At 44.7% G+C, this 17,689-nt stretch overlaps 1 protein-coding gene across 1 annotated transcript; it reads right to left on the minus strand.

Moving 5' to 3' along the window:
- Positions 1 to 281: 281 nt before the first annotated feature.
- BRI3BP (BRI3 binding protein) lies at positions 282 to 14,526 on the minus strand. Its single transcript, XM_075568714.1, has 3 exons — positions 14,202 to 14,526; positions 3,051 to 3,153; positions 282 to 1,909 (listed from the first exon to the last, which is right to left on the minus strand). The coding sequence occupies exons 1-3, from the start codon at positions 14,508 to 14,510 to the stop codon at positions 1,494 to 1,496; spliced, it is 828 nt and encodes a 275-aa protein (XP_075424829.1). The 5' UTR covers positions 14,511 to 14,526; the 3' UTR covers positions 282 to 1,493.
- Positions 14,527 to 17,689: the final 3,163 nt, after the last annotated feature.

The following is a 17,689-nucleotide window of genomic DNA, read 5'->3' on the forward strand; positions in this document are numbered from 1 at the left end:
GGGACTCCGATTCCAGAGATCCTTACCGGCAAAAGGTAGCCCCGGTTACTTGTTGGCCTTCCAAAAAAATAAAAATCCCCCAGATCACGGGGGCCAAACGGAACCTGCAACGGACGACACTGCGACTTCCTCTTGGCCCGGCAGATTTAAGACGCCATTTTGTTTTGCCCTGGGGAGGACGATAATGGGGCTACCTTCAACTAAAAAAACAAACAAACAAACAGAAATTTCAAAAAGAAGTCTGCAAAGAAGGGTGGGTGGGCCGTGTCGGTCCTTTCTTCCATGTACTAACAAAGGAGGGAGACGCTTTCAATCATGGACCCTGCGAGGTTCGAAAGCTTCTACCAATATCAACTACTTGTTGATCGAACAAATGGGTATCATACCCCCTACTCCTTCTCCCTCCTTTGGTACATATTAGAAGTCTACTGAAGCCATTGTGCTTCCAACCAGAACACCTTCCCCTCATGCAAAATAAAACAGTTATCACATGGGGATTCACTTTCACAGGTTAACCCATCATTTACAAAAACCACTTTCTACTTTATTGCTGCCTATTAACCCTGAGAAAGTGTTGAGCAGCAGCAGGTATTTTATTTAAAGATTTCAGCTACTAACGTTCCTAAATTAAGCAACTTTTGTGTAACCTAAAGGTTAATGCAATTCTATAGCTCACAAAAAAAACACAAAATGAACAACACATTTCAAATAAACTTGTCATTCTACACAGTGTGTGAGATAATATCAACCACTCCTAACACAATCTACTGTACATTTTGTTTACCTAGGTATGTGCTAAATACATTTAAGTCTTATTTAATCCACGGCACTGTGAAAAAGAGACCCGTCACAAGCAAGAGACACTATAAAAATTGCACCACAATATACTTCCTCCCTATATGAAAACTCCTGATCATAAAACATTAAAATCTAAAAAGCACAGGTCAAATAACCTTCTTGAGAAATTCTATATATTGTCAGAAGATTAGAGATACTTTTCGGCAGTGAGCTGCTTTGATAGACACAGGTAAAACACACACACAAAAACGCTAAAAAACGTATTCATACATTTTACTTCCACTCGGTATCAGAGAATGCACCCCCCGACTGGGAGTAAAAACATCCAACTCCTATTCCGCCAGAATTCTGCTCAAAGAATTAAGATAATCAAGGGAAACGCTTGATAGCAAGACCTTTGGATGAAAGACTCACAAATAGGATCTGATTCACAGTCTACTTCAAATTCAACATCATAAAAAAAATGTAAAAAAAAAAGACTAAAACTCAAGATCAAACGAAATTTCTACAAACTATTCAAGACTGTCTCAAGGTGGTCAACATATGAATGGCTAGGACAACTGGATCTATACTCTAACAAGAAACTCATAACTCAACTACATTACTCACATTTACACATATGATTGAACGGGTGTATAAACAAAATGGTGCTTTGTCTACAAGGAGCTGGTATCTTTTTACGAACGCAATGGGGATTATTGGTCCCCGTCTCTATCCAGACTCTCTATGACCCTTGTAAGACGGATATTTAGAAGCCTGATTTGGTTGTCCAGGTGGTCAATCTTCTCTTCCAGGTTGCTGGTGTTCCTCCTCCAGTAAAGCCCAACGGGACCCGTCATAAAGTAGATGGCCACCACAAAACAAAGGGGTACTATGGCATGTTCGGGTTCGCCTTCATACTTCTGCAGTATGTAGACACAGGAGAGTGCGAAGAGGGAGACGCGGACGATCCAGAAGAAGCGACCGAAGATGACGTGCAAGAGGTAGAAGAAAAATCCCAGGAAGAGAGAGGAAAACCAGTAGGCCAAAAGGACGGCAAGCACAAGCATGACAGCTCGGGTAGGGTTACTGGCGACTGAGGCGGGGCTGAAGTAGTGTATCAGGTTGGATGCTGAAATGACAACGAACATAGCGTTAGAGCTGTAACTAAATCTAAAGAGACGTTTTAGCAAGAGTGCCATCCATCATAAAAAAAGCACCCCACAAATAATACAAATTCAGTTCGAAAAAAGGAGTATGCTTGAACATCCATTTTTCCCCCTCAAAAAAATAAATAAATAAATCACAGATATTTTATTAATTGGATTTAGATTATAACCCCTATGAGAAACCACAAGTCACTCTTTACCATTTCCAAAAACCACCTGATATTTTCAGTATATTACATAATAAAACTACATTAAATAAGTTATGGCGGGAAAAAAAAAAAAAAAAAAGCAACAGAAACCCTCTACCGTACAGCATACAACAAGTAAAAATATAATTTGTGAGCACATTCGCGTGTCTCGGAGAGGTCTGCAAGCCTGCCCTTTCACCATTATCTCCTCGCATACAGTGCTTGCACTGCAGCAAGGGATTCTGGGGAAGGACATGCAAATGAGCACACTGCCACCTTTTAATAAATCTCAAAAACAAAAAAAGCAAAGATTGCTGCAAAATGCTTAAAAAATACTTGCTCTGTTTGTGTTTGGTTCAGAGTTTGTGCTGCGATGGGCAACAAAACATAAATGGTCAAATATTAGGATAGAATAGAACGGTGTGGCTGACTTTTAATTACAAAATGGCAAAGTATATGTCGAATTCTTATTTTTACAAACAAATTAATAAGAGGCAACATGTAGTTGTTTTTGTAGCATGTTGCTACGCTCCATAAATCACAGAAACCGATTACTTAAAACAAATGAAGCGATCTGATCTTGTGAAATGTCACTGACAAAGCATTTTACGTTTGGTCTGTTTACAGAATGCAGCTAACGGAAGAGTGATAACCGCGTCTCCCCAGGCGCAGTTTCTATTTAAAAGATTGATTACATGACCGAATCTTCTGAAAGGATTCATGGGGTGACGTGTTCCCTCATCTAAAAAGTCTTTCGATGGGTCTGCCAGGAACTGATGCTTTAAATAACCTTAGTGAATAAACTGGCAGATGTATTTGGTTTTATTTATAAAAATGATTTGACCAGGAAGTAATACATGGAGAGTTACCTCTCGTTTTCAAGTATGTCATTTCTCCTTCATGTTCGACAACTCACCATCAATTCCAAGGACATCCAGAAGGTCGGTCCATATTCTCCAGAGGGTGTCTAACAATACGTCTGTGCCATACACAAACCTCTCCGTCAACCGGGAGAAAAACTATTCAAAGAAACAGAAAGCAATGAGTGCATCATACAGTATGTACAATTCTTAGTCCCCCCGTACACTGAGCTGTATGGGTAATCTAAAGCAGGGGTGCACAAACTTCCTGCGCTGTGCCCCCCCCCGCCTGCTCTCCCACTGTTGCGCACCCCACGTCACATGGCCCCGCGGCGACATTTGACGCCGCGTTGTCATGGAGACGGGTGGACCACGGAAGCCAGGTAAGTGAACCACGTGGCCTGCGCCCCCCCCCCCAAAAAAAAAACAGTCTCGCACCCCCCCCAGTTTGTGCACCGCTGATCTAAACAAAACCCTTCTATTCCTGGAACGTGTCCAACATTATAAATATAACTAGAACATTTTAATGTAAAGTATTATATTGTATACCTATAGAAACCCCATAAAAACTATGGGTAGCAGGGCACTCTTACATATATATCCCATAACCGACATTCATCTGTTTATAAAGATGATATACATTGACAGACTTTTGCCATTTCAGGATTGTCTTTTACCTGCGGAACTGCAAATTAATAAGACGATCAGTTAACATGGGATATTAAGTTAGGAGTGCACCACTATGCATTAATTTATGGGACTTTCTATAGATATACATATATACTGCTGGAAGTATAAGTGCACCAACATACTAGAGTGGAGACCCTCTTTGACACAATATTATTCTCCTCTACATTAAAGTATATTATCAGCATTCAGAATAATCATTTGACACTACATTCATTTTCTGATACCTCCCAAACTTAGATTGTAAGGGGGGGGGGGGCGGGGACTCCTTTTTCCTAATGTTACTTGTATGTCTCAAGCCCTTATTCCCATTACGTGTTATATTATTATGTCTGTGTATTACTGCTGTGATGCACTATGTACATAGGTGGCGCTATATACATAAAGATAGACATATATACAAACCATCCCTAATGCCACAGCGCCCAAGCATGGAAAGAACAAGGGGCCCACACACAGTGGCTGAAGTAGCACAAATATTGGCAGGAAACGGGGCTTTCCTGCTGCCTTCTTGGTGAGACAGGGAATGTGACACATTTGGGAGTATCACTGTGGATGGCACTGGCTCTAGGAGAGCCCTTTAAACCCCGAACAATAGATGGTCATCTATAAACAACATTTTGCAGCACACCTCAAAATAATGTAATAATCATAACTTTATTCATGACATGAAGAGGATATAACGGCATTCTTCTTTTCAGTATCAGGAGGGATTGTTTTTTCTCTTCATGTGTAGATCTATTATATTTAGTATTGTGACGATGGTCATCATATCAGAAGTCTAGTGCAGTAGAGGCCAACCCCAGTCCTCAAGGGCCACCAACAGATCGGCTTTTCAGGATATCCCTGCTTCAGCACAGGTGGCTCAATCAGGTGGCTGAGGCAGGGATATCCTTAAAACCTGACCTGTTGGTGGCCCTTGAGGACTGGAGTTGAACTAGTTTATTCAACATTTTCTAATCATTATTTCTGTAATGTAGCAATTTGTTGCAAAACTCTGTTTATTTTCTGTAAAACGGTTAGCCTGTTCATGTTATGACCTATTAGGGAATTGGATCATTGTGCTGGTATCGTGTCATTATTGGATCATGTTATGAACTACTGCGGCCACTCTAGTTAATATACTATAATGATGCAAATTGCAGATACCCAGAGGGTACTTAGGATTGTCGTCAACACAGCAGGGACTGGTCAATCCGGACAATTATAGGACCAAAATTATGGTTGTGGTATGTCCTAAAGTTATTATTATTTTTGCGGTGTGCTACAAGTACAAGCCCCCCATGATTTAAATTTATTGGGCACAATATATTTATTTTTTTATAACGAATGAGGTTAAAGGAGCAGAACACAGTCGTTTGTTTTAAAAAATAGGTGGGAAGCAGGGGGTCTCTGGAGCTGAACCCCATTCATTTCAGCTTCGGGGACCCCCATGCTCTCCGAGCTACATACATCCGTAGGGGGTGCCGATAGCAGCTCCGCAGGTTTTAGAGGTCCTGGTTACACGGGCCAATAGGAAGCCGCAAGGTATGATGCCACGGCTCCCTATTGGCCCGCGGGACATTTAAGCCGCAATCATGTGCCCCAAATACAGCCCAGCCAGAGCTTCTACCAAAACCCTAAGGCCTCGGACATGGTCAAAAAGACCGCGCTGAGGGGAAACATTATCCCTATCAGCACGGCTTTAGACGGCGCTTCCGCAGGCGTGCGGAGGCTTGTGGAATTTCAGCCGACAACCCAATTTTAGTTTTCCCGCTGAGGGAAGCGCAGGGCCGGTCACGTGACTGCAAGACGCCAATGGCAGTCCGTGACGTCGGCGCCGTGACGCGCTAGCCCCGCCTCCCACCCGGCACACAAGCGCGCACGCTGACGCTCATGCAGGGACACGAAAAAGCTCCTGCTTGAGCAGGAGAGCACGAGCGTCAGCGCTCTTCCCTGCACCATGTCCGTGGCCTTACGGAGGGAAGTACCTCTGGAAGCAGGGGGTCCGTTGAACTGAAATGAATGCAGCTCAGGTCCGGAGACCCCCTGCTTCACAGATAAGAGATAATGGGGAAGGGCAGGGGTGCGGACCAGTTTGAGACGTGAATGTGCTCACAAGTGATATTGCTTTACGCTGCACGGTGGGGGGGGGGTTTGTCACTTTTTTACCCACCATAACTTATATATAATGTGTGGTTGTCTATCAATCAAATGTGACATTGCTGTGGTTCCTTGAGGAGTGGGTTGGGAAATACTATACTTCTTGTAACTACAGCATTAATAAACTTAACTGAAACCCCCTCCCCACTACTGTTTGATCTTGCTCTTCCGTTTAAAACGGATATAAATTGCACATGAAGCCATTTCCTACAGAGATCCACCACATGTAGCAGTCCAACCACCAGTAGGAAACAAAGGCAACACCAGGGGAAGTACCAGAAGGAACAAAAACTGCACCCATTAACTTCAAATTTGAATGTGGCAATTTTTTTTTTATTACTGTTAACACGGATAAAGACTGACTTTTAAAAAAATAATAAATTAAAACATCAGAAAACCATAAAATAAACAAACACTAAAAACGCCAGAGTCCCAGAGAATAAATAACCCAGGAACAGTTTTACATCCAGCCAAGAATTAGTACAAACCTTGGTGCCCTTGTTTAAGAATGGCCACTCTTAAAATATAAAAGCCACAAAATAGTAAAGTGTCCATCTCCAGTCTTCAAGGGCTACCAACGGGTCAGGTTTTAAGGCCATCCCTGCTTCAGCACAGGTGGCTCAATTAGTGGCTCAGTCAACGACTGATAGAAATTCTCCCTTGTGTGCAAACATAAGTGCAAGAGAACTAAAAGTATTGAGTAAAATTGATTACATCACATAAATGTCAGTGCAAACAGCCAACTTACATAGCAATTGATTGTAATGCCGAGTCCATAGCAGGGGAGGCCGCGCTGAGCCGTGCGGACGCTCCGCGCTGAGCCCCTGCATCCTCCATGAGGATGTCTTTAGAGGGGGCTCACGCGAGCGTCCGCAGGTGTGCCGAGGTGCTGGATTTTTCAGCCAACAGCCAAACTGTTTTTCAGAGCGCTGTTGGCTGAAAACATCAAATCAGCGCGGAGCAGCGTCAACGTCACGGCGCCGTGACGTCGGCACCGTGACGTTGACGTCGGTGCATCGCGGGCGATTGGCCCAGCGACGTCTCCCCCCTCCTCCCGATCGCGCTGCTGGCTCGCCTGCTGAAATCGCGCAGATTTCAGCAGGCGAGCCTCAGTGCGCCTCATCCCTGCTACCCCCTGGGGGGCGCGGGAGTGAGGGGACCGCCGGCAGGGGGGCGCAGGGAAAAAAGTTTGCGCCCCCCTGGCCTAAGGCAGCGCTTATAGTGCTGGGTATGCGACCGGCTACGCAACTGCGTGGTGTCAGCCGTAGCTCTTGCGATTCCTGCACTCTGGTGAAGGAGACCAAGGGAGGGCGACATGGGGCGTGGCGGAGGCGTGGCCATGAGCGGTTCGCCCTCATTGGCTGAACCGCTCACGTGCCGCTGACGTTACGCGGCGACCGCCAGAAAAGTAAAAATCCTTTGACAACCGGCGATCGCGACTGCTCCGTCGCGCCAACGACGGACTGCATGCGCATGCAACTGCGCAGTCGCCATAGCCAGCACAATAAGCGCAGACTTAGTGTGCTGCCCCAGACATCAGGATCACCAATCCTCTTCATAAACGAATAACCTCAACAAAAAAAAAAAGGGGGCGCACACACACACGGCATCATATCCTTTATGTAAATGGATTTAAAATAAATAAGAATGCCCTCACAATAGAGAATAATTAAAAACCGCCCATTATCAGAGAGCGGAGTCTCTCACTGCCTCTCTCCCTGCGGTCAGGACACCGCTTCTGCCAGTAAAACGGAGGCTGCCCCTTCGACATCATCTCATTATCTATTTGAATTATCTATTGTGAGTGCATTGTTATTTGTTTTAAATCCATTAATATAAAAGGATTGGACGCCGTGCCTGCGCCCCCCTTTTTGTTCCTATTCCTTTTAGTGCTGTGGGCAGCGTGGCCGTGGCAGTGCGGCCAGAAGACCGGAACGCTGGACGCTGCACTTTCTCTGATTAATATACAGAAAAGGGGAGCTTTGGGAGACTGAAAGTGAAGCTCAGATCCCCCTTTGCACCGTGTTATAGTCACTGCAGGACATTGTGCAGAAATAGGAACTCCTGTTTGAAGTGCAATTTCTAAAACTCAGCGAATTAGCATTCTTTTGTACATCAGGAAGTGGATAATAAGAAAGGTCCATATTCTCTAAAGCAGGGGAGCGCAATCTTTTTTCCCTGCCCCCTCCTGCTGGCTCTTCCCGTCTTTTCGCGCCCCCTCCCCCCCCTTACATTGGCTTCGGCGTCATGACCTCGCGGCGTCATTTGCTGCTGCGTTGCCATGCCGACACGTCTCCAGGAGCAAGGTAAGTGCAGTTTACAGAGGCCTTTGCCGCTCCCCCGGCACTTAATTTAAGTGCCTTTGGGGAGCGCGCAGGGCCTCTGTAAACCCCGCGCCCTCCGCAGACAAACAATCTCGTCCCCCCCCCCCTCCAGTTTGCGCACCGATGCTCTAAAGGCTGCTGCACTTTAGCACGCCCTTACTACCATTCACACGAAGGGCAGTTAAGACGTAGGAAAGCGTAGCAGCCTTTAGTGAATATGGGCCAAATTGACAAAACCAGAAATACAACTATAACATAGTAAAGGAAGGTTGAAAAAAACACGTCCATCAAGTTCAACTATTGTAAATTTAGACGACAGATACTTTACCCTATATCCGTACTTACAGTATATTGATCGAGATGAAAAAACCACAGTGACGTATCATCTAATAGTATCTCATAAGGGGAAAAATAAATTATTTCCCGACTCCAAATATTGTCAATCGGATTACTCCCTCGATCAACATCCTTCCCATGTTTACTTACATGGATCAATAAGCAAGTATAGATATAGGATAAAGTATGTTGTCTAAATTTAGCATAGGTTGAACTTGATGGACCTACGTCTTTTGTCAACCTCATCTACTATGTACTATGTAACTATGTAACTTATTTGGTATATCCGTGTATACCTTTCGTTTCTAAAAAGATGTCCATAATTATCATATCCCCTCTTGGACGCCTCGTTTCCAATGTAAACAAATCTAATTTAGCTAGCCTTTCCTCATAAATCAGATTATCCAACCCCTTTATTAATTTGGTGGCTCTTCTCTGCACTCTCTCTAGTTCCATAATGTCTTTTCTAAGAAGTGGTGCCCAAAATTGTATTCCATATTCAAGGTGTGGTCTTACTAATGCTTTATAAAGGGTCATAACTATGTTTACTTCCCTTCCATCCATTCCCCGTTTAATGCAAGATAAGATCTTGTTTACCTTTGTCGCATGACATTGGGCACTATTGCTAAGCCTGCTGTCTACAAGCACTCCTAAATCCTTCTCCATCAAGGATTCTCCTAATTTATCCCCATTTAATTTGTAAGTTGCCTGTTTATTCTTGTTTTCCAAATGCATAACCATACATTTATCTGTATTAAACCTCATCTTCTATGTACCTGCCCAAGTTTCCAGTGTATCCAAGTCCTTCTGGAGGTAAATTACATCCTGCTCCGATTCTACTATTTTACACAATTTAGTGTCATCAGCAAAGATGGAGACTTTGCTCTCGATGTCAACATCAAGGTGATTAATAAACAAGTTAAAAAGCAGGGGTACCAGTACCGATCCTTGAGATACTCCACTTACAACTTTAGCTCAACCTGAAAAAGTTTCATTTATGACAACCCTCTGTTCTCTGTCCTTCAACCAGTTTTCAATCCAGGTGCAAATATTTTTAGCGAGTATAATTTGCTTTATTTTGTACACCAACCTCGTGTGGAACCGTATCAAAAGTCTTTGCAAAAATCTAAGTAGACCACATCAACTGCATTACCCAGGTCTAAATTACTACTTCTCTCCTCAAAGAAACTAATAAGGTTAGTTTGCCACAACCTATCCATATCTATAAGTCTCAAATAATGTTTGTGTGTGTATGTCTTCCCCCTGTGTGATTGGCCCTGTGTTCCCCCTGTGTCATTGGCCACGGCGCACCCCCCACTCCCCCCCTCTCCCTCACCCCCCACATTGCAAGGACCATCTCACTTGCAGTTGGAACATAAGGAGAACAACTTGGCGAACCCACACTCCTCACTCACGTCCGCCGCTCCTCAGCGCAGGCCTCAGCTCTCCCCCACCACCAACCCCCCTCCCTCCGGTCACGCCGCTCCTCGGCACAGGCCTAAGCTCTCCCCCACCACCAACCCCCACCCTAAGGTCACTCCACTCCCACCCGTCGCTCCTCGGTGCCATCCTCACCTCGCCCCCACCAACCCCCTCCCTCTGGTCACGCCGCTGCTCGGCGCAGGCCTCAGCTCTCCCCCACCACCAACCCCCCACCCTCCGGTCACTGCACTGTTGTCAGTCCTGGCAGAGGGGAGGGGGCTTTGTGGTCCTGTAACAGGGGAGGGGGCTTTGTGTGTGTGTGGACGGAGGGGGAGACACAGTGTGTGTGTGTGTGGGGGGACGGACAGTGTGTGTGTGGGGGGGGAGGGGACTGTGTGTGTGGGGGAACGACAGTGTGTGGGGGGGGGCAGTGTGTATGTGGGGGAAATGTGTGTGTGGGGGGGGACAGTGTTTGTGTGGGGTGGGGACGGACAGTGTGTGTGTGGGGTGGGGGGGACAGTGTGTGTGTGGGGGGGGCAGTGTGTGTGTGGGGGGGCAGTGTGTGTGTGGGGGGGGCATTGTGTGTGTGGGGGGGGCAGTGTGTGTGTGTGGGGGGGCAGTGTGTGTGTGTGTGGGGGGGGCAGTGTGTGTGTGTGGGGGGGGCAGTGTGTGTGTGGGGGGGGACAGTGTGTGTGGGGTGGGGGGGACAGTGTGTGGGGGGGGACAGTGTGTGTGTGGGGGGGGCAGTGTGTGTGTGTGGGGGGGGACAGTGTGTGTGTGTGGGGGGGGACAGTGTGTGTGTGTGGGACAGTGTGTGTGTGTGTGGGACAGTGTGTGTGTGTGTGTGGGGGGGACGAAGGACGACAGTGTGTGTGGGAAATTGTACACCTGGTCAACGCCGGGTCTCTCAGCTAGTCCTTCATAAATCTATGCTGACTATTACTAATAATTTTATTTCCTATTAGGTATTCTTGAATACTGTATTATCCCAATATTATCCTAAATCTTCAAGTAGCTTCCCCACTATTGATGTGTGGCTTACAGGTCTGTAATTCCCTAGTTGTGATCTAGCTCCCTTTTTAAATATAAGCACCACGTCTGCTTTACGCCAATCTTGTGGTACTGAGCCTGCGGAAATGGAGTCCTTGAATAATAAATGTATTAGATGTTTACATGCACAAGTACAGAACACAACCCATTTCACCGATACAGTACCTTTTTTGAATGTTTTTATTTTCCACTGGGCTAAATTACGTCACTATATTCCTTGCCCACGTAATATAAATCTCTAAGTACCGTGAGAAACAGTATCATGTTTCCGTTCATATGAAATAAATGGTGAGGTTTTAGTTGGGAATTATTACTCCCAAGATGTGACACCGGTTTGGTCAAATTTCAAGCAAAAGAACAGGCTGCATGCATTGTGGGCAATGTAGTCCTGGAATAGGATTGACTGGGCAGTTACTAGATACAATTGGTGCACTGCTAGAGAGAGGGCGGGGCTCAAGAGCCAGAGCCTATCAGAAGGGGAAGGGGGCTGTCACTTTAGAAATGCTTCCTACATTAGAAACATTAAAAATGTCTTTAAAATATATATATTTTTTTAATTTTAAATGCTACAAGTATTTTCTCATAGTACAGAACTGATTTATCAAAAAACACGTGTAAGATATTGCTAGAACTGCTGCTTTAACACAAAGAAAAAAAATGAAATGGTCGGCCACGTTAACGTTTTTTTTTCTGTGTAGTTGTGCTGAAAAATACAGCATGCAAAGGGTTAACTACCTTTCTCTTCTATGTTTAGTCACCTGGGATGAAAAGATTGGCCGGCCTACGCATTTATTGGTCAAGAAAGCAACAAAACGAGGGGGTGTTTAGAGCAGCGGTGCGCAAACTGGGGGGAGGGACATTTTGCCGGGGGGGGGGGGGGGGCCGTTGCAGGGGTCCTGCGCTCTTCCCCACGGCATTTAATTTAATGCCGGGGGATCGCGTGAGGCCCCTGCAACGCTATACGTACCTGGATTCAGGCGCTCTGTGACGCGTCGCCATGGCGGGGGCCATGTGATGTCACGTGTCAAATGACGCCGCGGGTCACATGACGTGACCCCGAGCGTCATTTGACGCAGCTTCAAGGGTGGGGAGGGGGGGTGCCATCACCGAGGCAGGGAAGACAAGGGGACGCAGCTGGAAAAGTTTGTGCTGCCCTGGTTTAGAGAATAGTTTCTGGTCAGGTTATCCAAGAGTGGTCTGCTTTGGGGGTATGTGGTAATAGAACCATATAGGAAAGATATATTTATATTATGGATGTCTAGTGACGGCACCCAGAGCCTTCAGTAGCTCTGTGTACCATCTTAAAAGTGGGACAAATCTCTGAAATCCCCCCACCCCCTTTGATTAGAAGAGAGGGTGACAAAAGGGTCGCTAGTCATATATATTTGGGTTATGGTGTACCTCACAAAAATAGATATTTCTGACAAGTTCAGCTGTTCCAATTAATATCAAAACATGCCAAGGATATTTATATGTGTATCGCTGATATTCATACCAAATTAGAACTTGCAAGGGGCAAAAAATAGGTATCTACATCTCCGGGAGAAGCATGACAACTCAGTAATGCAGATCACATTATTCTGCGAGTCACAGGAAGAGAGTTATGCGTTATTTTTATACTCCGAACTATTCTGCATCCTCAGTCGTAAATGCGACAAGAGATGGATGAGTGGGAGTTAAGGACACACCCACCAAAAGGTGGGCCTCATCCGTGTGACAGAGGCAAAGTTTGGGCATAAAAATCATGTATTTTTGTATCAAAGGTAGAATTCAACATAGAGGGAGGGGAGTTTGGTGCCAGTATACACGTAGGACACTCTTATTTTAACTTCAAGCCCTCTTTGAAGGATCTGATATTGTTATTCAGGTGATGTATTTAAATTTTCTGTTTTTATCCCGTTATTTTATGAAATTGTCTGCATTGTTATATTGTATGTTTTTTTTATAACATTCTTTTTTCTGTAACCAAGCACTGTATCACTTTCGTATATAAAATCTAAACTATAAGAAGTACCGTCTTTGGGTTCTAATGTGAATCTAGTATCTTTTAAAAAGAGATTAACCGCATTTTAGGACACGTTTTGCTACATTGTGTTTGTGTGTAAAAATTATATATTTTCCTAGTTAACAGAGACCAAGGACTCCGAAGGCAAGAACTGAAATTATTATTGGTGGTGGCTGGGTATGGGAGGTGTATAGTGTAATGGCTTTTGGGGCGATATTGCTCATTTTGAGGGCCCTGCGGGAGGCAAATAAATCAGCAGGATAGCTAGAAGGATCAACCCTTGTCACATACTCTGCCGTAAGTGACATAATCAATTAGAAAAGGACAAGTACCATGAGCTTATTCAAAACCTTCTGATTGGTACCGTCAAGGAATCTAGTGTTACAATGATACAAAATGAGATTATATTTTGAAAGTGGATTGAATGTACAGTTTATAATAGCTATCTTCAACACCTACTGAGAAAACAGGATCTTCACCAGTAAAAACAGAACCAATCTTACTTATCTACATAAAAATTACACAACAAAACAGATGCTGTTCAAAAGCATGAGATGCAAGCTGTAAATGAACACAAAATTCCAGTAAATTATACATTTGTTCAGTTTCTCGTGTACAGTATAAGCCATATACTCCCATTATTCTGATCTTCATTTGGATTTGTTAGGAAGGGAACTCGTATAACAAACCCACCTCTAAATAAATACATGGTATATTTACAAGCCCCAGACTGAGCAGTAATGACATCTAGTGCAATGCCCTTATTACAGAGGGGTCCATCAATCTACTCCTCAGATAAACCCCAAACTGGATATTTTGCAAATAAAATAAAAAGTTGAGAAATCTAGAGAACATCTCATGCCAGGGATATAAATAAATCCGTTTCTGAGATAATGTTGGTTAGTGTATTCTGAGCTGTGCTGTCTTCAGCTCTGGGATTTGGTTAGATGTAAGGGGGTGGGTAGCTGTACTTTGAAGCCTTGGCACATTCGTCATGGTGTTCTTGCCTTGGAGGAGTGAGTGCCCTTGCATTATGTAGATGAGCTTTAATTGCCTTTAATGATAAAATACTAGTGCATGGTTCCTAGTTGTGACTGTTAATGCTCCTCTGCACTAGCCATATGGTCTGGGATTGCTAGTTTTGCATTAGAGAGCAGATCTGACCCCCTATAGGATGCTATGGGGGGGAGTTGTCGGTAATCTGGCAACGAAGGGGTTAACGGAAAAAGATCAGGGCCAACCTTCTGCACAGCCCTCACGTTGTCTTCCCCAAAGATACTGCTCATGGTCTGGTAGAAGCTGGCGGCAGCCTTGCGGAAGGCGTTGTTCTGTTTCTCCGGGCTCTTGCCCCTGGCAGAGTGGGCACCCAGTGCCCCGGAGATCAGCAGCATGATCAGCAGGCAGGGAAGCTTGGGGGGCAGCAGGCGATCCATGTCCGGGCGAGGAGGGTGAGAGGCGATCGCGTCTAGCAGCAGCGGGAGACCGGCAGTGTGCAGGGACTGGTTACAATGTATCACACCTTCCGTCTCCTCCCAGAACCGGAAGAACATTCCCCTTTGCTGAAGCAGCCCCCGCTCTCATGCTCAGTAGCAAACAGCATCTCTCGCTCTCTAGTTGACATGCTGGAGATCCGTCACTGACATGCGTGCCCCCCACTAGGTACTAGGGGTGCTACAGCCCCCCACCACTACCATCCGCGGATTTATACATTTTTATGTTAGCATCATGTCATGCTACTGATATTGTATGTGCCCCACCCAAAGAGTTCCTGCTGACTAGAGACCCCAGCTCGTTCTCATTTTATTATACCTTTAACCCAAATACCTGCGGGTGGGATTACTAACCCCTTGGCTGCCACAATCTGAAGGTGAAACCGTCACTGCAACAATTCTGTTGAGTGAGTCATCATTGAGATCTATAATGTTGGGGCTGAGTGGGGGTCGCTGGAAGTGGATATTTGACATCTGCTCACTCTTTTTGGGAGTATTAAACTAGAAGCCAGTCATTCATTCCAAGCACCAGAGGGTTAACAGAATCCAACAGTGTTACACTTCAAAGCACAATATTTCTATTAAATATTATTAAAGATCCAGAACCCACAACTCACTTATCTCTTATTCCCAGGGCTGGAGAACATTTTACCTATGGAGTATCAGAGTAAAGGCCTTTGATTGCTATAAACACTCACTTTCATCCTCCCAAAACACAAACTTTGCAGAGACTAGTGAAGCACTTTGTACCAAAGTTTCAAAATGTTTATACAATAACAAAAGTAACACAGAAATTTCTTATAAAAATCTACCTACTTTATAAAAACATCCTAAACTACGGATTGCCAAAGAGAAAAATAAAAAACTAAGTGCGCAGAGGTGCTTTCTGGGAAACAAAAATACACGGTATGTTTATTTAGGGATTAGGAGGGAGTGAATTATTACAAACATGAGCAGTGTTGTATTTCTTGTTTCCGAAACAGATTGTACTGCTAACACGTTATTACAATTCTGAATTACATCTTCTAAAGTAAGGCCTAAGTAGTCTAACACAACATATTGCAGGCCTATCCTACCTCTCCTAACACAGCACATTGCAGGCCTATCCTACCTCTCCTAACACAGCACATTGCAGGCCTATCCTACCTCTCCTAACACAGCACATTGCAGGCCTATCCTACCTCTCCTAACACAGCACATTGCAGGCCTATCCTACCTCTCCTAACACAGCACATTGCAGGCCTATCCTACCTCTCCTAACACAGCACATTGCAGGCCTATCCTACCTCCTAAGGCCTCGGCCAGGGTTCCTGCTGGCGTGCGGAGGCGCGCTGAGGCTCAGGGAAAGCAAGTGCTTTCCCTGGCCTTAGCCAGCGCGCCGTCCGGGGGCGTGTCGGCGGACGGGCCAGTGACGTCATTGGGCGAACCGCTCACGTGACCGGCCCTGCGCGCCGGCAAGCGGGGAAATGTAAAATTTCCCTAAGACCTATGCTTCCGCAAACGTGCGGAAGCGTAGGCGAGCCCCTACTAAAGCCGCTCTCATTGCGGCTGTAGGGGCTCAGTGCCGAGTGGAAGCGCGCCTCCGCCCGCAAGCACTAAACATGGACGCGGCCTAACACAGCACATTGCAGGCCTATCCTACCTCTCCTAACACAATTTTAATCTTGTCTGTAAATGTTACTTACATCCATAATCATAGATTATCTTTAACTGCCCATGCAATGTCTGTAAATATAATGTATAACCCTGTTCATTTAATGTAACCATGTATTGTCACCATAACTCTGTGCCCAGGACGTACGTGAAAACGAGAGGTAATTCTCAATGTATTACTTCCTGGTAAAACATTTGATACATAAACAAGAGAACTGTTTGATCTTTTAGTTAATGAAACAAAATCACACATGATCTCAACCCAGCTGTGGTACCCAGTAACTATTTCAAGTGATACCAAAAAAAAAAACTACATCAAATGGATTTGAACAATGAATGATCTTATGGTTTCCAGCAAATCACATGAATGAGCAATGCAGCTTTGCATTTCATACATATGTACAGATGAGGGGAGGTTTGGTTTAAGGAAACGAATGAGCACGTTTGCAAATTGTGGACTAAACAGCAATAACCAAATGTTATACTGTAATGTACACCTATCATTTTTTTACCCTTCACTACCAGAGTTGCCGGTATATTATTCTGCAAAAAGGGTCAGAGACATAGAATTTGACGGCAGATATGGCCCAACTAGTCTTCTGGTAAACAATATACAGTATACCCCACATTAACGTACGCAATGGGACCAGAGCATGTATGTAAAGCGAAAGTATACTTAAAGGGAAGCACTGCCTTTTTTCCACTTATCGATGCATGTACTGTACTGCAATCGTCATATACGTGCATAACTGATGTAAATAACGCATGTGTAACAGGCTCTATAGTCTCCCTGCTTGCGCACAGCTTCGGTACAGGTAGGGAGACGGTATTGCTGTTCAGGGCGTGCTGACAGGCGCATGCGCGAGCTGCCGTTTGCATATTGGGCGCTATGTACTTGCGAGTGTACTTAAAGTGAGTGTCCTTAAACCGGGGTATGCCTGTAAGTACTTTAGCCTACTAGCATCTGTCAATTCATATCATTGATGCCCCATTGTAAAGCACTGCGATGCTGACCCCACTGGCTTCTTGTACATCATCATTTATGTTACGTAATCTCCTCGTATGTTTTCATTTTGTGTGCTTTCCCTTTGTATAGAATTTTCAAAAACTGTAGATTTAAATAAAATGTATCTAAAGATAAATAGCAACCAAAACATCCAGAAAATGACATTGGGTGGTATATATCTTTTTTGAGACCAAGTTTGAGCACCACTTAGTATTTTCACATATTTCAAACGTAAAATGTTATTAGATCTTAATCTCGGCCCTAATAATAGATACAGATAACCTGATGAAACAAATGACACAAAAACATGAGACTTCTTCAACATTTATTTATCCACAAATGATTAAACATTCAATATCCATGTGTGAAAAAGTATGCAAACCTTTAGATTCAGTACCTGGTGGCACCCCCTTGAGCAGCAATGACTTCAACTAAGCGTTTCCTGTAACTGCTGGTCAGTCTGACATCGGTTTTGAGGAATTTTGGACCATTCCTCCTTACAGAACTGCTTCAACTCAGTGACATGTGAGGGCGTCTTTCCATGGACAGCTCGCTTTAGGTCCTGCCACAACATTGGGGT

The sequence above is a fragment of the Ascaphus truei genome, chromosome 13 (genome assembly GCF_040206685.1).
Source record: "Ascaphus truei isolate aAscTru1 chromosome 13, aAscTru1.hap1, whole genome shotgun sequence".
Classification (NCBI taxonomy): Eukaryota; Metazoa; Chordata; class Amphibia; order Anura; family Ascaphidae; genus Ascaphus; species Ascaphus truei.